The sequence below is a fragment of the Haematobia irritans genome, chromosome 1, assembly GCF_050003625.1.
Source record: "Haematobia irritans isolate KBUSLIRL chromosome 1, ASM5000362v1, whole genome shotgun sequence".
Taxonomy (NCBI): Eukaryota; Metazoa; Arthropoda; class Insecta; order Diptera; family Muscidae; genus Haematobia; species Haematobia irritans.
In genome coordinates this window covers 11,078,351-11,102,667 of record NC_134397.1, presented here as the reverse complement: position 1 = coordinate 11,102,667, position 24,317 = coordinate 11,078,351, and the positions used below count along the sequence as shown (strand labels likewise).

At 30.8% G+C, this 24,317-nt stretch overlaps 1 protein-coding gene across 5 annotated transcripts in view; it reads right to left on the bottom strand.

The window, feature by feature from the left end:
* Positions 1–3,533: 3,533 nt before the first annotated feature.
* The window catches only part of dsx (transcription factor doublesex), a 365,763-nt gene continuing 344,979 nt past the window's right edge, over positions 3,534–24,317 (bottom strand). For 4 of the 5 annotated variants that reach the window (XM_075289192.1, XM_075289191.1, XM_075289189.1 and 1 more), the window contains 2 exons: positions 23,864–24,287; positions 3,682–3,945 (listed from right to left, as the gene is read on the bottom strand). In XM_075289192.1, the coding sequence (XP_075145307.1) occupies positions 23,932–24,287 (356 nt within the window). In that variant the 3' untranslated portion in view covers positions 3,682–3,945; positions 23,864–23,931. Of the gene's footprint in view, positions 3,946–23,863; positions 24,288–24,317 lie in introns of all 5 variants that reach the window. The other variant, XM_075289193.1, reaches the window with a different exon arrangement.

Genomic DNA, 24,317 nt, shown 5'->3' with positions numbered 1-24,317 from the left:
AACAGTGCATTTTTCGGGATGCATGGGCAGTTCTTGAACGGCTTCTGGTTGCTCTTCACTCCAAATGCGGCAATTTTGCTTATTTACGTAGCCATTCAACCAGAAATGAGCCTCATCGCTGAACAAAATTTGTCGATAAAAAAGCGGATTTTCTGCCAACTTTTCTAGGGCCCATTCACTGAAAATTCGACGTTGTGGCAGATCGTAAGTCTATTCATGATGAAATGTCAAAGCATACTGAGCATCTTTCTCTTTGACACCATGTCTGAAATCCCACGTGATCTGTCAAATACTAATGCATGAAAATCCTAACCTCAAAAGAATCACCCTTTATAAGGTTTTGCTTTGAAATTGCAGGGGGGTTTGAGGACAGATCAATCAGAGCAGTTCAACCAGTACACTTTCCAAAGATAAATTTAAAGATTTTACCTATGAAGATTCTGGATTTATAAGAACCATTTTTGTTGGAGTTTTAGAGGACTCATTAACATCTTGTGTGCAAGAAAATTATAAAATAACGTCTTGACTTGAAATCTTAAATCTGTAGATTTTCACCCGAGAAGTAAAATCTGGAAATTTTACATTGAGTTTCAAGCAATTTTCGTGATCAGAAGTGAAGTCGGTCTATATGGAGGCATTACCAAATGGACCGATAACAACTTAATCCTCTCTTTATGGCCCGAAAATACCTCTAGATTTCCAATTTCAGGCAAATTGGATAAAAACTTCGGTTTCTAGAAACCCAAGGAGTTAAATCGGGAGATCGTTCTTATGGGGGTTATACTAAAATATGGGTCGATACTCATCGTTTTCGGCACACCTCTTTATGGCCCGAAAATACCTCTAGATTTCCAATTTCAGGCAAATTGGATAAGAACTTCGGATTCTAGAAGCCCAAGAAGTAAAATCGGGAGACCGGTCTATATGGGGGCTATACCAAAATATGGAACGATACTCACCATTTTCGACACACTTCTTTATGGTCCTAAAATACCTCTAGATTTCGAATTTCAGGCAAATTTGATAAAAACTACGGTTTCTATAAGCCCAAGACCCCAAATCGGGATGTCGGTTTATATGGGGACCATATCAAAACATCGACCGATACTCACAATTTTTGGCACACGTATTTGTGCTCCTACAATACTTCTAGATTTCCAATTTCAGGTAAATTGAATAAAAACTGCGGTTTCTAAAGGGATCTAAATTGTAAGGGCCGATGTTGAATGTGAATCACACCTAAACGCCAAGTTTTTTTTCCGAATTTTATTTGACATTTCTCTATTTCAGACTTCCTCAATTTGAACCATGGAGAGATACACAATCCAACAACGTGTTCCAAGAAATGGCAAAAGTGGATGATCAATTTTCGAAGAAAATCATCTTCAGTGATGAGGCACATTTTCACCTCAGTGGATTCGTCAATAAACAGAATTGCCGCATTTGGGCGAATGAGAATTCAAGAGTGATTGTCGAAAAACCAATGCACCCACACACAAAAATTTTTTTTTCTGATTCAATCACGAAATTAATTGATCCAATTAATTTTTAATTGAAATGTCTTCAATCACAGAAATGATAGTATCAATTAAAAAATTAATTGAAGGTAAATTAAAAAGTTAATTAATCCAATTAAAGAATTAATTGATACTATTATTTTTGTGATTGATTTTTGTTTCAATTAAAAAATTGTTGAATCAATTAAATTTTTAATTGAATATTTTTTAAAACTGAATTAAAATTTTAATTGGAAAATTTTTCGTGAAATTTTTTTGTGTGCACAAAGAGTGACTGTATGGTGCGGTTTATGGGCTGGCGGCATCATCGGGACGTATTTTTTCCAAACTGAGGCCGGTCAGGCAGTTACTGTGAATGGTGTTCGCTATCGTGAGATGATAACGAACTTTTTATGGCCCGAATTGGAAGATATGGATGTGGACGATATGTGGTTTCAGCAGGACGGTGCCACTTGCCACACAGCTAACGAAACAATTTCTCGTTTGCGCAACAAATTCAATGACCGTGTTATCTCACGTAATGGCGATGTCAATTGGCCGCCAGGATCATGTGATTTGACACCGTTGGACTATTTTCTTTGGGGTTATTTGAAAGAAAAGGTGTACGTCGATAAGCCAGCAACAATTCAAGAGCTAAAGGATGAGATAATTCTGCACCAGTCTATATGGGGGCTATACCAAAATATGGACCGATACTCACAATTTTTTGGCACATCTCTTTATGGTCATAAAACACCTCTAGATTTCAAATTTCAGGCAAATTGGATAAAAACTACGATTTCTATAAGCCCAAGACCCCAAACGCGAGGTCGGTTTATATGGGGATTATATCAAACCCTGGACCGATATAGTCCATCTTCGAACTTGACCTGCCTGCAGATAAAAGACGAGTTTGTGCAAAATTTCAGCACGATTGCTTCATTATTGAAGACTGTAGCGTGATTACAACAGACAGACAGGCGGACATCGTTATATCGTCTTACAATTTCCCCTTAATCAAGAATATATATACTTTATATAGTCGGAAATCGATATTTCCATGTGTTACAAACGGAATGACAAACTTATTATACCCCCGTCACCATTCTATGGTGAAAAACTAAAAATGACGGGATATCTCAAAAACTGTTCCATAAATTTTTTTTTACATTTTTTTCGAATTCAGCAGATCAAAATACGTAAGAAAAGTCACCTCTCGTCAAATGTACATATTCAGTGTAAACTAGTGTTATTTGATCTAATTAAAAATTTAATTGGTTGCAATTTTTTTAATAATGGTGATTTTTTTATCATTTCCAATATTTTTGATGAATTTAGTTTATTTGGGATATTTTTGCAACTTTCATAAAATTTTGGATTGAAAAAAAAAAATGGTTAATGAAAAAAATTTAATTGATCCAATTAATAAAAAACAAAAAAATATATATTTTTTAAACAAAACATAAATGTATTTCATTTAATGTTTTAATTGGAGTGATATTATCATTTCCTTAATTTGTGATTATTTTATTTTTTATTTTTTTTGTTTTGCAAATTTAATTGAATTTTTGATTGAAAAAATCTAGATGGTTTTTTTCCACTATTCTTAAACCCACAAAAAATGGTCAAATCCAATCAGGTGTTATATAGGCCCTATGTACAGTGGCATCTGAATAATCTATTGGCCTATATGAACTGTTTATGATATTTTAAGCCCTCAATTTAATTTTTCATAAATTTTTAAATGATTACATGTTTTTCTGACGACTTATGTGATTTTTAACTCATGTTGAAGTAGTAAAATTTAAGCTTTGTTTTTTGCCGAGTTTATTTCGCTTCTTATTTATATTGTATAATGTAGTGTAAGGAGATCGTTTTTTTATTTCTCATATTAAAATTTAAAATTGGTATTTTGTTTTTGTAAATACTTCACTTTGTTATGTTACTTAAAAGAAGCTAGTGACTCTTTGTTTTGTAATCTAAATATCCATTTATTTTGATAATAATTAGCATTTAATAATTAATATCAACTCTATATACATATTGAAAAATTATTTTCTTTTATTTATAAGTTTTCAAAAAACAAACAAAATTTTCAATTTCTTTTTGTATTGGACTGGAATGATGGATTGGATAATGAGATGATGATGGTGGTGGTGTTGGATATATAGAATCGCTTACCATATTCCATATTTATACAATTTGGTTTTATTTCCAAGAATAATATAACGAACTAACATTCTAGATATAGAATAATTGTTATGCTCTAAAATGTTCATATCACAAAGCACATTTTTTTTCTCATGGGCAAAATCGGATGCCAAATTACCAAAAAAATAAAACAAAACATCCATCATTCAATTTCTTCGCTTCACACAAAATTTTCTCACAGCTTCAATTCAATTGGAGATATCAGCGCCATTTCTCTGTTAATACGGTTCAGTCGTCTCTGTAATGAAATTTAAAAGAGAAGAAAAATTAGACATTACATTAAAAATTCGGAAATAAAATAATATCATAAATTCTTACAATTTCTATAGAAAATTTTGTCAAAATTGTATTTATATCGAAAATTTTGTCAAAATAAATAAATAAATATAGAAATTTTTGTCGAAAGTTTATTTCGATAGAAAATTTTGTCAAAATTTTATTTCTATAGAAAATTTTGTCAAAATTTTATTTCTATAGATAAGTTTGTCTAAATTTTATTTATTTAGACAAGTTAAGATAAATTAAATAAAATTAAAATTGGGAATCAAAAAAACGTATAAAAAATATAAAATTGTTAAAAAAAATTAAATTGTTGCATTACATATCAGCCACCGTGTATTAAATCCTAATAGAAGTTTTAATTAATTAATATTGGTAGAAAGAGCTTATTTGTATTAACGAAATGTGAGCCAGTGAAAACAATTCGTTAATATAACGAAAGTTTTCGTTATTAAAATAAATACTGCATATTGTACCACTAACGAATATTTGCATTGTATTAATGAAAAGGTTTCATTATATCAATGGAAAATTTTCATTGGCTCAATTTTAATGAAATTTTCATTGTGTGAATGAACCATTTTCAGTGATGTTATGGACAGCAGTGCTTACCGCTGAGGGTTCTTACAGCGAAAAGTTTCATTGTATTTATGAAATTGTTTCTATGACTCAATTCTAATAAAAGATTTTCGTTAATATTACACAGCTTTTTCCATCAGTCTATGATTGGAGTAAAGCATCATATCGTCATCCTTGCCATTTCATAATTTTTTTCTTTGTTAAAATGGAATTTCTGTCGATCAAATAATCGAATACTTGGCGAATAAGTCGTCATTATTCAAAAATTTATTTCATATACAATGTGATCTTAACACCTAAGTACTATGACTTTATAAATCATCATCATTTATGGTAGACATAAATTCAAAAATTCTTGTATTTTATTACGTTTTCGTAGAATGAAAAAACATAATTTAATGATGCCATTAAACTAAGCATCATTAACCTCAAAGTTAGCATCGTATTCAAAGTAATTCGACACACAAACTCTTCACAACGACTATTTCTATGTAGACTTTAGCATAATGAATGTATTTAGAAAAAAAAATATTATTTTTATTTTTGGGGAGAATCATTTTCATTGGCTCGAACAATTAGAATTAGAAAAAGAATTCACCACTTCAGAAGTCATTGGCGTTGTCACAACCAAAAAGGAATATAATGCGAACCACAATTCATTTAAAATGTGCACAAATTTATGGCTTTCGTATAATTTGTGGTTGTCGCTTAAGAGGCACAGTGGTATGAGTATGAAAACACTGCTTTTGGAAGTCTTCTAATATACAGAAAACGTTCATATTTGCTCGTTATGATTTGCAAAATTTTATTTCTACAGAAAATTTTATTTCTACAGAAAATCAACATTTTATTTCTGTAGAAAATTTTGTCAATTTTTTTTTCTATAGAAAATTTTGTCAACATTTTATTTCTATAGAAAATTTTGTCAACATTTTATTTCTATAGACAATTTTGTCAAAATATTATTTCTATAGAAAATTTTGTCAAAATTTTATTTCTTTAGAAAATTTTGTCAAAATTTTATTCCTATAGAAAATTTTCTCAAAATTTTATTTCTATAGAAAATTATGTCAAAATTTTCTTCTATGGAAAGTTATGTAAAAATTTTATTTCTAAAGAAAATTTTGTCAACATTTTATTTCTATAGAAAATTTTGTCACCATTTTATTTCTATAGAAAATTTTGTCAAAATTTTATTTATATAGGAAATTAGTGAAATACCTTTTACTTGGGGAGGAATATTTTGCAAACCAAAACATATACAATTCTACCAAGATGTAAAAAATCTACAATAGAATTCTACCAACTGTGGCAACCGTGCTTCTAGTACATCCCAAAGGCTTATTATACCCTCCACCATAGTGATATATTAACTTTGTCATTCCGTTTGTAACACATCGAAATATTGCTCTAAGACCCCATAAAGTATATATATTCTGGGTCGTGGTGAAATTCTGAGTCGATCTAAGCATGTCCGTCCGTCCGTCTCTTGAAATCACGCTAACTTCCGAACGAAACAAGCAATCGACTTGAAACTTGGCACAAGTAGTTGTTATTGATGTAGGTCGGATGGTATTGCAAATTGGCCATATCGGTCCACTTTTACGTATAGCCCCCATATAAACGGACCCCCAAATTTGGCTTGCGGAGCCTATAAGAGTAGCATATTTCATCCGATCTGGCTGAAATTTGGAACGTGGTGTTAGTATATGGTCTCTAACAACCATGCAAAAATTGGTCCGTATGGGTCCATAATTATATATAGCCCCCATATAAACCGATCCCCAGATTTGACCTCCGGAGCCTCTTAGAGGAGCAAAATTCATCCGATCCGGTTGAAATTTGGAACGTGGTGTTAGTATGTGGTCTCTAACAAACAGGATATGGACACGAATTGGTCCATATCGGTCCATAATTATATATAGCCCCCATATAAACCGTTCTCCAGATTTGATCTCCGGAGTCTCTTGGAGAAGCAAAATTCATCCGATCCGTTTGAAATTTGCAACGTGGTGTTAGTATGTGGCCGCTAATAACCATGCCACATTTGGTCCATTTCGGTCTATAGTTACATATAGCCGATCCACAATCACACAAAAATTGGTCCATATCGGTTCATAATCATGATTGCCACTCGAGCCAAAAATAATCTACCAAAATTTTATTTCTATAGAAAATGTTGTCAAAATTTTATTTCTATAGAAAATTTTGTCAAACTTTTATTTCTATAGAAAATTTTGGCAAAATTTTATTTATATAGAAAATGTTGTTATCATTTTAATTCTGTTGAAAATTTTGTCAAAATTTTATTTCTATAGAAAATTTTGTCAAAATTTTATTTCTATAGAAAATTTTTGTCAAACTTTATTTCTATAGAAAATTTTGTCAAAATTTTATTTCTATAGAAAATTTTTGTCAAACTTTATTTCTATAGAAAATTTTGGCAAAATTTTATTTCTATAGAAAATGTTGTCAAAATTTTAATTCTGTTGAAAATTTTGTCAAAATTTTATTTCTATAGAAAATTTTGTCAACATTTTATTTCTATAGAAAATTTTGTCAAAATTTTATTTCTATAGAAAATTTTTTCAATCTTAATTATATACGTATTTAATCGGCCTTTTTTTAGTTTAATATATACTACGTATGGACTACCTTGCAAGACGGTGTTAGGAAGTTTTAAGATACCTTGCCATAATTCGATTGTGGATGACAGTCTTCAGTAGAAGTTTCTACGCAATCCATGGTAGAGGGTACATAAGCTTCGGCCTGGCCAAACTTACGGCCTTATATACTTGTTTTTCCTTGGATCCACCCACTTTCCAACTAAATATTGGCTTTTCCATATTCTTTAATTTTTCGAAACTAAATTTTTCTATCTTTTCATTTATACCGCTGTGTTGAGAAAAAAAAATTGAAGACTAAGGCATAAGACATACATTGACGATGGTGGTCCTCCATATGGAGTCTGTAGTGTAATGTGATTCCTTGTTTACATTAACTTCACGCACTTTCATGACTATAGATCATTCCCAGTCACAATGTCTCAATTTGGGATATGTCTATGGGACAGCCAATGCAGACGAAACGCTTGCTTAGCATTTTTACTAATTCTGTTTTTTTTTAGGCATTGTAATAATGCGTGTCCACTTAAAAATGTTGCTGATGTCAACAAAATGGAATTATAAAAAATATATTTTGCATCAAATTTTATAGTTTTTGTTCATAAATGCTTGAAAAAAGTAAATAAAAAAATTTTCAAAAATTTTATGGCTATCGTAGGCAAAAACGAAGCGCAACAATTTTTTGCATCTTTCTTGAGACGAAATACCGTCATGGTGAATAAAGTGAGGCGTGGTAAGTGTGAAGAATATTGGAGGTTTTTACTGTAGGAATTTATGCAGACCTCATCGACTTCCCCGCCAGGGGAAAGTCGTCTTTCCCAAACTCGAAAGGTAGTTTTTCTCATTTAAATGTATATACAATCTTAACACAAATGTATACATTTTATATATAAACCTTTTCTTCATGTTGTGATATTTTTTATACAAACAGTTTTTAATTTGTAGGCGCTATGAATATGGGTCCGGAACCTAAAATGGAGTTACACCTCAAAAATCATAAATATTTTGTATTGTTGTTTTCTATATAATTTTTTGAGATTCTACATCATTTAGATTTAGGGGCTCATTTCATTCATATGTAAGGCGCCATAGCATCAATGATTTGGATGACCTTCACGAAATTCATCTTGGAGTGAACTACTACCTAGAATGAATTCACAATAATTCACATACAATCGATAAACACTGGTTCTTGACGGAGCTTCATCGCCAAAAAATCAATTAAGTTCATCGAAAGAAAAATAATCGCATGAAAATGCTCATTTCGACCCAAATTTTCTATAAAAATAACATATTGGCAAAATTTTTCTATAGACAATAACTTTTGACAACATATTCTATAGAAACAAAATGTTGACAAAATTTTCTATAGAAATAAAATTTTGACAAAATTTTCTATAGGAATAAAATTTTAACAAAATTTTCTTTAGAAATAAAATGTTGGCAAAATTTTCTATAAAATAAAATTTTTTGTCAAAATGTTATTCCTATAGAAAATTTTGTCTATAGGAATAAAATTTTGACAAAATTTCCTTAAAAAAAATTCGACAAATTTTTCTTTGGAATCAAATTTCGACAAGATTTTCTATAGAAATAAAAATTCGACAAGATTTTCTTTAAAAATAAAATTTCGACAAATTTTTCTTCGAAAATAAAACTTCGACAATAATTTTTATAGAAATAAAATTTTGAAAAATTTTCTGTAGAAATAAAATTTTGACAAAATTTTCTATAGAAATTAAATTTCAACAAAATTTTCTATAGAAATTAAATTGTGACAAAATTTTATATAGAAATAAAATTTTAAAAAAATTTTGTATAGAAATAAAATTTCAACAAAATTTTTTATAAAAATAAAATTTCTACAAGATTTTCTTCAAAAATAAAATATTTTTCTTCGGAAATAAAATTTCGACAAAAATTTTTATAGAAATACAATTTTGACAAAATTTTCTATAGAAATGAAATTTTGACCAAATTTTCAATAGAAATAAAATTTTTCATTAGAAATGAAAATTCGACAAAATTTTTTATAGAAATAACATTTTGACAAGTTTTCCGTTGGAAATAAAATTTCGACAACATTTTTTATAGAAATAAAATTTTTACAAAAGTTTGTATAGAAATACAATTTTGACAAAATTTTTTATAAAAGAAATTTTGACAAAAAAAAAAAGAAATAAAATTTCGACAAAATTTTTTATAGAAATACAATTTTGACAAAATTTCCTATAGAAATAAAATTTTGACAAAATTGTCTATAGGAATAAAAATTTGACAAGATTTATTTTAAAAATAAAATTTCGACAAATTTTTCTTTGGAAATAAAATTTCGACAAATTTTACTTTGGAAGTAAAATTTCGACAAAATTTTTTATAGAAATAAAATGTTGACAAAATTATCTATAGGATTAAAATTTTGACAAAATTTTCTATAGAAATAAAATTTTGACAAAATTTTCTGTAGAAATCAATATAAATAATAAAATTTTGACAAAATTTTCTATAAAATGGAATTTTGACAATATTTTCTATAGGAATAAAATTGTGACAAAATTTTCTATAGGAATAAAATTTTGACAAAATTTTCTATAGGAATAAAATTGTGATAAGATTTACTTTAAAAATAAAATTTCGACAAATTTTTCTTTGGAAATAAAATTTCAACAAATTTTAATTTGGAAATAAAATTTCGACAAATTTTTTTTTGACAAAATTTTGTATAGAAATAAAATCTTCACAACATTTTCTATAGAAATAAAATTTTGACAAAATTTTCTATAGAAATTAAATTTCAACCAAATTTTCTATAGAAATTAAATTGTGACAAAATTTTCTCTAGAAATAAAATTTCGACAAAATTTTTTAAAAAATAAAATTTCTACAAGATTTTCTTCAAAAATAAAATTTCGACAAGATTTTCTTTAAATTTCAATTTCGACATATTTTTCTTCGGAAATAAAATTTCGACAAAAATTTTTATAGAAATAAAATTTTGACAAAATTTTCTATAGAAATGAAATTTTGACCAAATTTTCAATAGAAATAAAATTTCGACAAAATTATCTATAGGAATACAATTTAGACAAGATTTTCTTTAAAAATAAAATTTCGACAAAATTTTTTATAGAAGTAAAATTTTGACAAAATTTTCTATACAAATAAAATTTTGACAAAATTGTCTATAGGAATAAAATTTTGACAAAATTGTCTATAAGAATACAATTTGACAAGATTTTATTTGGAAATAAAATTTCAACAACATTTTTTATAAAAATAAAATGTTGACAAAATTTCCTATAGAAACAAAATTTTGACAAAATGTCAGTAGGAATAAAATTTTGACAAAATTTTCTATAAATACAATATTTGTAAAAGTTTTATCAAAGTCCATTATGAATAAGTTCTCCCTTTTTGTAGAAGTTGTAACTGTAGTAACTAAAAATAATAAAGAAAAACTGTTTTTCATACTAAACACATTTTGATCAAAGACTTCAAAATAGGATTTTTTTATTTGGTAGATTTTTGGTAAAATTTTCGTAAAATTTTGGTAGATTAAATAAAAGGCAACCCTCGTATACGATAGTCATGTCATCGGTTTTGCATTTTCTGTGTAGCTATGAGAAGAGAATATTCAAGTGCTTAGTTTTATCACAAATGTGGATTCATTTGGTTTATAAACTTCTACTCATGAGAGCCACTGTAGTGCAATGGGGTCGGGTTCAATCTCTGCTGCTGAGGGAGATTTTTGCTAATATAGCAACTTGATATTGAATGATTGTTGGTGGAAGCATCAAAATTTTGGAGAAAACACAACAATTATAAGTAAATGTTTCCGACTTCAAAACTATCTTTTCATTAATTGGCTACTAAATTCAAATTCGAGATGAGTCGACATAATCGGCGGTAGTCTCGGCTGTCAAAAACTTGTCTACATGGCTAAAATCGGCGGCGTGATTCAGCTGCTAGAATGAACTATACATAACCTAACCGATCTTATGATTAGACGCATTCAATAAATCTCAAGCGCTTATTATGAGTAAAAAAAAAACAATAATGAGTGTTTTGAATATCAAAAATAATCCTGAACGAGAGTATTCATAAAAAAATTTAGTGCAATCTTCAAGCGTCCAACTTCTTCTAAAACAGCGTAAATTGTCCCTGTATAATTGAGACTAGCTGGCCGCAACTAAAGCAAATAAATTTATGATGAAATCATATTCTAGATCTCCCTATTTCTCCCTTTGCATGTTAGGTCCCTCTGTATATTTCGCTCTCACTGCAACAATGTAAATTGAGACGAGTATGTCGTAATGAAATTCTTAATGCCATAAGGAATAAAGACAGGCATGCAAGATTTATTGCTGTCACGTTAGAGGAAGCATAAAACTACTCACAGAGAACAAAAGAAAAAAAACTAAGAACCGAAAATAATTAACGAAAACATGTCCATTTTTTTTATTGTTAACTTTTAATCTTAGTTTATTGGGCAAGAATAAAGGCAAAGATTTTTTAATTTGATTTATGGACTTGTTTAAAATATACTTGCCAATCATCATAAAAAAAATGAGTATGGGTATTAAAATATTATTGAGAACCTACGATATAGGTGTATACAAAATATACAGAGTGGCTGATATGTATTGAAACCAATTCAGGTTGCTTTTATTTCTAAATAGCTCTTCTGATAGCTAATAAAAAATAAAATAAAATTGTTTACAATGACAGTTAATTTTATTGTTTACATGTTTACAAAAGCAATTTTGATCTATTGCATTCAGAAATAATGTTATTCGTGATGGAATTCAAGCGTGATAGTGTGATTGCTTTATATTTGGCTGGAAAACCTGAGGGGGTTATTGTTAAAACCCTCCAGTATTTAAATGTGAATAAATCGTATGTTTCTCGTACCATGGTTTCGTGATAATGAAATGAGATAATCAGAAATGTGAAGGCCAGATTTGATCGAAATCCACGTCGCGGTAGTAGAAAACGCGACCTCGAGAGTTGGCGATATCACGAGAACGCATGAACCACATATTGAGGTTGACCTAAAACTAGTGAAGTTTCAAAAATTGCAAGAGCTCACCGATACACAAAAACAGTTAGACTAGAAAGAGCCAAGGAGTTGCTTCGCTTGTGCGGATGCGGATACCCAGCAAAAAAAGTGTCGCCAAAAAAGTAATGAAAATGTTCTTTTTGGATCCGGAAGTGGTGCAAAATTGACGCAGAAGCGATGAATTTAACATGGGCTTGTCATAGGACGGAAGTTCTCCATTTCAACAGCCGTTGCACTGAATTTGCATCACCTCTTTAGGTGTGATCCGAATTCAATGTTTTGGATGTAAATTAAAAAATTCTGTGATATTTTGTCAAATAATTAATTTTTATAATTTTTTATAATTTTTATTGGATTCTAACGCTTGTCGGAAACGTTTGACCTCAAATATTTTCAAAAATTCACAATTTTTTCAGATTGGATTTTGCATTTTTTTCGACAAAATTTAAGTGATTTGTACCATTTTATGAATTCTTACTCCGTTTTTAACGTATTTGAAACAAAAAAGTTAAAATTACCCACTAAAAGTATGAAAAAATCAAGTTATAAAAAAATGAATTAAAAGAACTTCCTGGGTAGTTAAAATAAAGAACATCATTAGGAGTGCATCTTCTGGAAGTGCTTTCAAAGTTGTGCCTTTGGAAGAACTTCCAAATTTTTTTGCTGGGTAGTTACCAAATTTGGTTTTCTCCGATTAGAAGTCAATCCGAATTGGGCAGTTTGTGAACAATCAAAATGATTGGATTTAACAGGTCGGCTGATAAGTCCCCGGTCTAACAAAGTAAAACACATTTTTTTTTGTCAAAATTCGTTTTTATTATTCAACATAGTTCCCTTCAAGAACGATACAACGATTATAACGACCTTCCAATTTGTTGATACCATTTTGGTAGTACTCCCTCGGTTTTGCCTCAAAATAGGCATCAGTTTCGGCGGTCACCTCTTCATTGCAGCCAAATTTTTTCCCTGCGAGCATCCTTTTGAGGTCTGAGAACAAGAAAAAGTCGCTGGGGGCCAGATCTGGAGAATACGGTGGATGGGGAAGCAATTCGAAGCCCAATTCATGAATTTTTGCCATCGTTCTCAATGACTTGTGGCACGGTGCGTTGTCTTGGTGGAACAAAACTTTTTTCTTCTTCATATGGGGCCGGTTTGCCGCGATTTCGACCTTCAAACGCTCCAATAACGCCATATAATAGTCACTGTTGATGGTTTTTCCCTTTTCAAGATAATCGACAAAAATTATTCCATGCGCATCCCAAAAAACAGAGGCCATTACTTTGCCAGGGGACTTTTGAGTTTTCCACGCTTCGGAGACGGTTCACCGGTCGCTGTCCACTCAGCCGACTGTCGATTGGACTCAGGAGTGTAGTGATGGAGCCATGTTTCATCCATTGTCACATATCGACGGAAAAACTCGGGTGTATTACGAGTTAACAGCTGCAAACACCGCTCAGAATCATCAACAAGTTGTTGTTTTTGGTTAAATGTGAGCTTGCGCGGCACCCTTTTCGCACAGAGCTTCCGCATATCCAAATATTGATGAATGATATGACCAACACGTTCCTTTGATATCTTTAAGGCCTCTGCTATCTCGATCAACTTCATTTTACGGTCATTCAAAATCATTGTGGATTTTTTGATGTTTTCGTCGGTAACCACCTCTTTCGGGCATCCACTGCGTTCACCGTCTTCCGTGCTCATTTCACCACGCTTGAATTTTGCATACAAATCAATTATTGTTGATTTCCCTTATCAAGCCAAGTTTTTGCTTCCACAGTATTTTTTCTCTTCAGAAAACAGTATATTATCAAAACACGAAATTCCTTTTTTTTTCATTTTTTTCACAATAACAAAAGTTCCTACACAAAAGACGCTCTATCTCACAAACTAATTGACTTACAGACGTGACATTTCTGAGGGTTTCAAAGCTTCTCTAAGTGGTTTCACTGCAATGTGGAACGCCGTTCGGACTCGGCTATAAAAAAGAGGTCCCTTGTCATTGAGCTTAACATCGAATCGGGCAGCACTCAGTGATAAGAGAGAAGTTCACCAATGTGGTATCACAATGGACTGAATAGTCTAAGTGAGCCTGATACTTCGGGCTGACACCTAACCTAACCTACACTGAAAAAAAAGCATGCCCGGTTCCAAAGATTTTTTCTTTACTTTAAAAAATTTGGTATTGATTCCGAGCCAAAGATGCTGAGAATACAAGTAAGGATACTTTTAAGACACAATTCCCTTTTAAATTTGGGTTTTGTGTACTTGCTTCTAGGAAGCAAATTTTAATTTGTCGCTTTTTCAGCCTTTTTCTTCATATGCTAACAAAATCCTTTAAAAACGAGTTAACGACAACTTTATTTCCCGAATTAAGACTCGACTTCTAATAGAAATTATGCTATGTTTCAAGTAAAAAGCGTCTTTAAAATAAAGTATTGAAAAACATGGCCTATATTTGAACGATTTTTTGCTTTGTAGTCAAGATGCAAAAAGACAACAAATTTAAAGACAATTCCATTAAATTTAAAGAATTTTTCTGAATTATTAAAGTCAAGTTGATTTTAACCCAAACAGTTTTTCTTTAATGTCCTATATTTGAACGATTTTTTGCTTTGTAGTCAAGATGCAAAAAGACAACAAATTTAAAGACAATTCCATTAAATTTAAAGAATTTTTCTGAATTATTAAAGTCAAGTTGATTTTAACCCAAACAGTTTTTCTTTCATGTTATGATACCCATTTTTAAGTCAAATCACTTAATTATAAGGACAATACGATTTCATTGAAAAGTTTATGGATTTTTGGACAAGGAAAAAACTTTATATTAGAGAAATGCGTCTTCTATGCTAAGCAAAATTCGCATTCGTATTTTAAAGACAGAAATCTTTGACCTCATGACAATATTTTTTTCAGTGTACATACGTCAAATTTTGACACGAATCATTTAAAGGTTGGTACTATATAAAAATAATTTGCATTTAATATTAGCGACGCCATCTATATGTCAGACCGGGGACTTATCAGCCAACCTGTTATAATACAGTTTAGTTGAAAATTAAATAAAATTTTCTTTCCTGGTGGGTTCACTGCTTTTTCAGTATATGGATATTTTTCTGGGTACAAAAAGGTCCTTTTTTCTTTGTGTATAATGTTTTTTTTTTTGTTTTAATCCATGCACATATACATGGATTATTCTATGTACATGTATGCATGTGTCTCGATGCATGTTTGTCGTCCCAGCATTTATGATTATCATTTCCATATATTGACATTTATTGCATCTTTGTTGTTCATATCTTTAAGGATTCGAGTTCATGTTAGTGAAATTACCCTAATACCCTCTCACATTGACCAAAGCAAAAGAAACTTAACAACCGAATTAAGACAAAGGGAACTTTTGGTTTTTATGATCTTGCCATAAAAGACATGGATGATAAGCCGTCATGAAAAGAATCGCTTGCTTGCTTCTTTGAATGAATGAAAGGGACCTATAAAATTTACCTTTTGCCTGTATTCCTAAGAAATCCATACGCCGAGCATATTTGTTCTCTATGGGATAATGATGATTGTGACAGTAAGATAATAGTGTAGAGATATTTAGCATTTGCTGGAGTCTCTCTAACCCCAATCTTTAATGGAAAGTTTTGAGAAAACACGAAACGCTGGAGCCTTTTTTGTGCTGCAAGCACAAACTCTATATATTTGTTAGGGTGTGATTTTCCCAAAAACTCTTTGGATTATCAATTAAATCGAAAAGAAAAACTCCTTACAATATTCCATGTTTTTTTAGCATTTAGCAAAAACAAAAAAATATATAATTAATTTAATAGTTGCACTTCATTCACACTATTAGTTTCGCTTCGTTGAGAAGTGAAAATTTATTATTAATTTTTTTAAATTTCATCTGTGCACGTTGCATATAATGCGGATAAAAAAAATCCATGTATCGGCAAACGGCAGCTGTGTAATTATTACTATACATGTGTACATAATAATTTTGTTCACTGATTAACATTATTAATCAAATTATAATCAAGTTAATAAGCTGCACTACCAACTGGAATGCCAGAAAACATTTTTTTTGACGTGCCGTGATATGTAAGAGCATGGATATGGTATTATAGGGTATGGTATTATAGGGAAAATGTTTACAACGCTTAGAATGAAGGGAGTTAAGCCGATATATACAGAGCAACTGACACGAAGTATTATCAAGTTTAAACTACACGCAAAGAAAAAAAAACAAACGTTTGGAAAACGTGTACCAAAAACTTTTTTCTTTTGTTAGAGTTTTTTGATTTGCTTCGAAAATTTTAAACTTTTATCAACAAAAAAATTCGTTTGTTACCAAATTTTTATTTTTTCAATTAAAAAAAATATTTTTGAATCAACAACACAGTCCATTTCGTTTATATCAAGCACTGTTCTTTTCTGACTTTAAGTCTTTCATAGTAAAAATTTAATATAATAGTATGTAATGTTGAACAACTAAACTAAATGTAAATTTCTGTTAAATAAAGTTTGTTTAATCGGCTCGTGTGCGCCGCAAGCTATGCTATATAAATATAACTTATATGGATAATTGTCTATTGATGGCAATAACAGCTACATAGCTCAAAGGATAGTGTGTTTGCTTACAAATTGCATGGTCCGCGGTTCGATTCTCCGCCCAGGCGAAAGATAAAATGTAAAAGCTTTATTAAATCGAATAACTTCTTCTACATTGTTCTCGTGGAAGTGAGAAAGATGTGAGGGAAAATGCAATTAGCCAGAAAAGATTGTTTTTTGAGTTAGTCTTTATGAAATTGTTTTTACATCCTGGAAAAGAATAAACGTTTATCACAAAAAGTATGTACTTTTCTTCCAAAATAAACTTCCTTACAGCGAAAAGCAAATGAGAAGCGAACTTTGTTTGTCTAAAATTTCGTTTGGGAGGAAAGAATTATTTTTTTGCATGCAGCAAACAATTTATTTTTAAAAATATTTAAGGTCAAACGTTTCGATAAGCATTAAAAATCACAAAAAAATTATAAAAATTATTTATTTGGCAAAATATTACAAATTTTTTTAATTCACATCCAAATCACTGAATTCGAATCACACCTTAAGAAGTGATGCAAATTCAGTGCAACGGCTATTGAAATGGTGGACATCCGTCCTATGATAAGCCCATGTTAAATGCATCGCTTCTGTGTCAATTTTGCACCACTTCCTAATCCAGAAAGAACATTTTCATTACTTTTTTGGCTACGTTTTTTTGGTGGGATAGAAGATGCATTTTTGGAAGTTTTTTCATTGTCCAAAATTTGATCAACTTCCCAGCAAAAAAATTTGGAAGTTCTTCCAAAGGCACAACTTTAAAAGCACTTCCAGAAGATGCACTCCCAATGATGTTCTTTATTTTAGCTACCCAGGAAGTTTTTTAATTCAATTTTTTATAACTTGTTTTTTCATACTTTTAATGGGTAATTATAACTTTTTTGCTTCAAATAGGTTACAAACAGAGTAAGAATTCATAAAATGGTACAAATCATTTAAATTTTGTCGAAAAAAATGCTAAATCCAATCTGAAAAAATTATGTATTTTTGAAAATATTTGAGGTCAAACGTTTCCGACAAGCGTTAGAATCCATTAAAAATTATAAAAATTATTTATTAGACAAAATATAACAGAATTTTTTAATTTACATCCAAACCATTCAATTCGGATCACACCTAAAGAAGTGATGCAAATTCAGTGCAACGGCTGTTGAAATGGAGGACTTCCGCCCTATGACAAGCCCATGTTAAATTCATCGCTTCTGCGTCAATTTTGCACCACTTCCGGATCCAAAAAGGACATTTTCATTACTTTTTTGGCGACGCTTTTTTTGCTGGGTTTTCAATGAAGTCGTTTTTTCTTTATAGTTAAGTGATTCGACTAAAAAATAGGCATCTCAACATGAAAGAAAATTTTGTTTGACTAAGGTCAACTTGACTTTAATAATTCTGATTGTTATACCCTCCACCATAGGATGGGGGTATATTAACTTTATCATTCCGTTTGTAACACATCGAAATATTGCTCTAAGACCCCATAAAGTATATATATTCTGGGTCGTGGTGAAATTCTGAGTCGATCTGAGCATGTCCGTCCGTCTGTTGAAATCACGCTAACTTCCGAACGAAACAAGCTATCGACTTGAAACTTGGCACAAGTAGTTGTTATTGATGTACGTCGGGTGGTATTGCATATAAACGGACCCCCAAATTTGGCTTGCGATTGCTCTAAGAGAAGCAAATTTCATCCGATCCGGCAGAAATTTGGTACATGGTGTTAGTATATGGTCTCTAATGACCATGCAAAAATTGGTCCACATCGGTCCATAATTATATATAGCCCCCATATAAACCTATCACCAGATTTGACCTCCGGAGACAAAAATTCATCTGATTCAGTTTAAATTTGGTACGTGGTGTTAATATATGGCCTCAAACACCCACGCAAAAATTGGTCGAAATCGGTCAATAATTATATATTGGCCTCATATAAACCGATCCCCAGATTTGACCTCCGGAGCCCCTTGGAAGAGCAAAATTCATCAGATTCGGTTGAAATTTGGTATGTGATGTTAGTATGTGGTATCCAACAACCATGCAGGAATTGGTTTATATCAGTCCATAATTATATATAGCCCCCATATAAACCGATCCCCAGATTTGACCTCCGGTGCCTTTTGGAGCAGCAAAATTCATCCGATTTGGTTGAAATTTGGTACGTGATGGTAGTATATTTAACAGCCATGCCAAAAGTATGTGGTATCCAACAACCATGCAGGAATTGGTTTATATCAATCCATAATCATATATAAACCCCATATAAACCGATCGCGAGATTTGGTTTTGGAGCCTCTTGGAGGAGCAAATTTCATCCGAGTCAGTTGAAATTTGGTACAGTGTGCTAGAAAATGATGTTAAGAAGTATTAAGATACCGCAACCCAAGTAATTCGATTGTGGATGACAGTCTTTAGTACAAGTTTCTATGCAATCCATGGTGGAGGGTACATAAGATTCGGCCTGGCCGAACTTACGGTCGTATATACTTGTTTTTATTTTTTTTTAATGAAATCGTCCGTAAATTTCTTAACTTTATTGTATCTTGACTACCTAGCAAAAAAGCTTTACAAAATAAGAATATGTTTTTTAAACACATTTTTTCCACTGAAAAAAATATTGTCGTGAGGCCAGAGATTTCATGTCCTTAAAATACGAATGCAATTTATTTATTTATTTATTTATTCAGTCTATGGAATACATTCCTTACAGACTGGCAATTCTAAAAATAAATTAAATCTAAAATAGAATTAAAACTATTTAGGGAAATTGAAAAATCGAAATCAAAGTTATTGTTTAATTTGTTAAATTCCTTTAGAGATCTTAAAATTGGCTCCAAAGATGCATAGTTAGTTCTATGAGCAGAAATTGCAAAATATTCGTGATTTCTTAGCATAGAAGAGTGTTTCAAGTGTTTTCCTTGTCCAAAAGTCGATAAATGTTTCAATGAAGTTGTATTGTCTTTATAATTAAGTGATTAGACTTAAAAATGGGTCTCATAACATGAAAGAAAATTCCTGTGTAGTTAAAATAAAGACAATCTTTAGGACTGTATTTTAGGAAGCGCTTTTAAAGTTGTGCCCTTAGAAGAACTTCAAATTTTTTTTACTGGGTACACACAAAAAAAATTCACGAAAATTTTTCCAATTAAAATTTTAATTGAGTTTAAAAAAAAATTCAATTAAAAATTTAATTGATTCAACAAATTTTTTAATTGAAACAAAAATCGATCACAAAAATAATAGTATCAATTAATTTTTTAATTGGATCAATTAACTTTTTAATTGACCTTCAATTAATGTTTTAATTGATACTATCATTTCTGTGATTGAAGACATTTCAATTAAAAATTAATTGGATCAATTAATTTCGTGATTGAATCAGAAAAAATTGTTTTTGTGTGTAGGTATAGCCCCATATAAACCGAACCCAGAGAATCGACTTCCGTAGCCTTAGGATGGAAATTTCATCCGATCGGGTTGATATTTCTTATATGATGTAAGTATGTTCCCGTTAACACTATTAAAAAATTGATATATAAACCGATCATCAGATTTGTATTCTTGGGAGTCCTCCTATTGGAGGAGTCAATTGCGCCCGAACCGGTTGAAATTTGGTATGTGAAGTTACATTCAATAAAAAGTTTACTTGGATCCAAAGATTTAGACCTTCCCTTAAGGATTTTTCTATTGATTCCGAACCAAAGATGCGGCTTCTTTATAACAAAGATATTTTTTAGGCACGTATGTAGCTTTAAATCTAGGATCAATAAAATAAAATTTAAGATTAAAAAGCAAATAATAACAGATACTTCAAAGTAAAAATGTTTTTCTTAGGTCAAAAAAAAAAAAAAAAAAATTAACCAAAGATACAAAATCCTCAAAACACGTCTTAGCCTATATTTGAAGCGTTGTTATCCTAAATCTTTGAGGAAAATTTACCTTTGTTCAAAGACATTCGGCAGTAAGGGAGGGACGCAAATTTCCAACATCTGTGTCCTAAATTTAAAATTTCATTGTTTAAAAAAAAAATTGTCCTTAATATTGTGTAAATTGCACATTATACAATTTAAGTTGCTTAATCTTTAATATCACGTAAATATTTTTTCCAGTGTAGTTATTAATTTTCAATTTGCCCAACGAATTTCTTTATGTGAAATAGGGTTTAAAAAAAGCCGCATCATATCTGATTTAGATGATATCCACATGTACCTATATAAAAAATGCACGATTTGGAGTCTTATCCCATGTACTCTTAGGTGAAGTTTTGATAAACTTCATCCCGGTCCGGTTTAATGTCATTGTCACATGGCCGTTTTTTTCTCATTTTCGTGGAATAGTTTTTGTATGTGTTTTTATTTCGTTTTATTAGCTCAACAGACTCTCAGCCAGTCGCATACTCATTTAATTTGTATAATGCCATTTCAGGATTTCTTCTGTGCACTCTTAAGGCAAGTTTTTAGTTCTCTAGAAAAGCTAATACACCTTCCTCAGGTGCAATGGATTTCATTTTATGATCCCGAAATGAATTTAATCGTTACGACCATTTTAATGGCTCCAACTAAACTACCCACATGACTTCACAGGAATGGTATACAACGTTTGAAGAACTTTTAGTCCCAGCTGCTTAATGTTAAAATGGGAATTAAAATATAAGAGATTGGTACACTCCAAAAAAAAAGTGAACTCTCTATTTCACTAAAGCCAATTTAACTTTATTTTAGTTCATGGAATTATTATGTTTGGAGAAAATTTCCTTTACTCTAATAATTATACCCTGCGTCACACTGTGAAACAGGGTATTATAAGTTAGTGCATATGTTTGCAACACTCATAATGAGACGAGATAGACACATGGTGTCTTTGGCAAAATTACTCAGGGTGGGCTCCTGAGTCGATATAGCCATGTCCGTCTGTCCGTGAACACATTTTTGTAATCAAAGTCTAGGTCGCAGTTTTAGTTCAAACGACTTCAAATTTGGCACAAGTATGTGTCTTAGCTCAGAATAGAACCCTATTGATTTTAGAAGAAATCGGTTCAGATTTAGATATAGCTCCCACATATATATTTCGCCCGATATGGACTTATATGGCCCCAGAAGCTAGAGTTTTACCCTAATTTGCTTACAATTTTGCACAAGAAGAACAATTAGTACTATAGTCAAGTGTGCCAAATTTTATTGAAATCGGTTCAGATTTAGATATAGCTCCCATATATATCTTTCGCCCGATATGGACTAATACGGTCCCAGAAGCCAGAGTTTTACCCCAATTTGGTTGGTTGGTAGGAGTACAATTGGTAGTGTAGTCAAGTGTGCCAAATTTTATTGGTTTTATCGGTTCAGATTTAGATATAGCTCCCATATATAGCTTTCGCCCGATTTACACTCATATGACCACAGAGGCCAATTTTTAACTCCGATTTAGATGAAATTTTGCACAGGGAGTAGAATTAGCATTGTAGCTATGCGTGCAAAATTTGGTTGAAATCGGTTCAGATTTAGATATAGCTCCCATATATATGTTTTTCTGATTTCGACAAAAATGGTCAAAATATCAACAGTTTCCTTGTAAAATCGCCACTGCTTAGTCGAAAAGTTGTAAAAATGACTCTAATTTTCCTAAACTTCTAAGACATATATATCGAGCGATAAATCATAAATAAACTTTTGCGAAGTTTCCTTAAAATTGCTTCAGATGTAAATGTTTCCCATATTTTTTTTTTTACTAAAATTGTGTTCCACCCTAGTGCATTAGCCAACTTAAATTTTGAGTCTATAGATTTTGTAAAAGTCTATTAAATTCTGTCCAAATCGAGTGATATTTAAATGTATGTATTTGGGACAAACCTTTATATATAGCCCCCGAACACATTTGACGGATGTGATATGGTATCGAAAATTTAGATCTACAAAGTGGTGCAGGTTATAATATAGTCGGCCCCGCCCGACTTTAGACTTTCCTTACTTGTTTTTAATTGAATATTTTGTGTTGTAATTCGATTAAAAAATTAATTGGAAAAATTGCTGATATTTTTTTCTGTGTATGTTTGTCTCCAATTTACTTCATTTCGTCAAACTAATTTTCGAACAAAAAAGAAATTACCAAAAATTTTTCCAATTTGCAATTTCCAAAAATGTTAATTGCATTTTAAAAAATATTCAATTAAAATTTCAACTGATTCAACTAAGTTTTTTAATTAAAACAAACATTAATTGGATGAATAAAAATTTTAATTTACGTTGGTGACTGATACTATCATTTCTGTGGTTGAGGAACTTTCAATTGGAAAATAATTGGATCCATTAATTTCGTGATTATAGAAAACCAATATTTTTTCTACGTATTGTGACAACACAGAAAAAAATATCACCAAAATATTTCCAATTAAAAAGTTTATTGCAGTTGAAAATGTTTTCAATTAATAAATTAATTGATACAATTAACTTTTTAATCAACATAGAAACATTAAATTGATTAAGTAAATGATTGAAAATTTTAAAATTTTTAATTAAAAAATTAATTGATACAATTAACTTTTTAATCAAATTCGGAAGACTAAGTCAGTTAAAAAAAGTGATGAACATTTTTTTATATTATAATTAAAAATGTATTTCAAACAATCAATTGTTTTTCCAAATAAAAACTCTATGCCAATTCAGAAAGTAATTGAAAATATTTACCTTTTTTAATTAGAGAATTAATTGAGTTTTGCAATCAACATCAATGAAATTTTTAATTGAATCAATTAAAAAATTTAATTAAATTTGCTAATGAAATCAATTATTTTTTTAATCAAGAATTTTTTCTATGCCCAATTAAAACTGTGATTGATACTATCATTTTCGTGATTGAAGATATTTCAATAAAAAAATTAATTGGATCAATTAATTTCGTGATTGAATCGGATTTTTTGTTGTGTGAAACACGATTAGTTTTATGCGAATTAATAAAAATCATTTTTTTATGAATTTATTTGAAAAAAAAAAAAAAATAATAATAATAATTAAACTACTTACACATGCAGTATGGCCGATGCTGTTGTCGCAGCTGCGTTATTCAATTTTTGCTGTTGTTGCTGGTACTGCTATGAAGATGCAGCAGCTGCTGCCGCCACTGCTGCTGCAGCTAATACGCCAGCTGCTGACGTTGTCGTTGAAGATGGTGTTGGTAATGAGGTGACAGTGAACGCCTCACCATCTGTCCTACTACCCGGTCGACTAGACTTGGACGGACTTGGTGATCTACGATGCAGGGATAATGGACCTTCAGGTGTTACAGCTGGATGAGGTGGTATAATGGCGGCAAAATTTGTATTTGGCAATTCAGTCCATACGGCTCTACCAAATTGTATAGAGGGATAGCCCCAATAGACTGGAGGTATTGCAGCATATCGTTGGTAATTGTAGTAGGTTTGGGTTAGTTGATTAAAATGTTCCGTAGCTATAATATTTCAAATATAGTTTTGGGTTT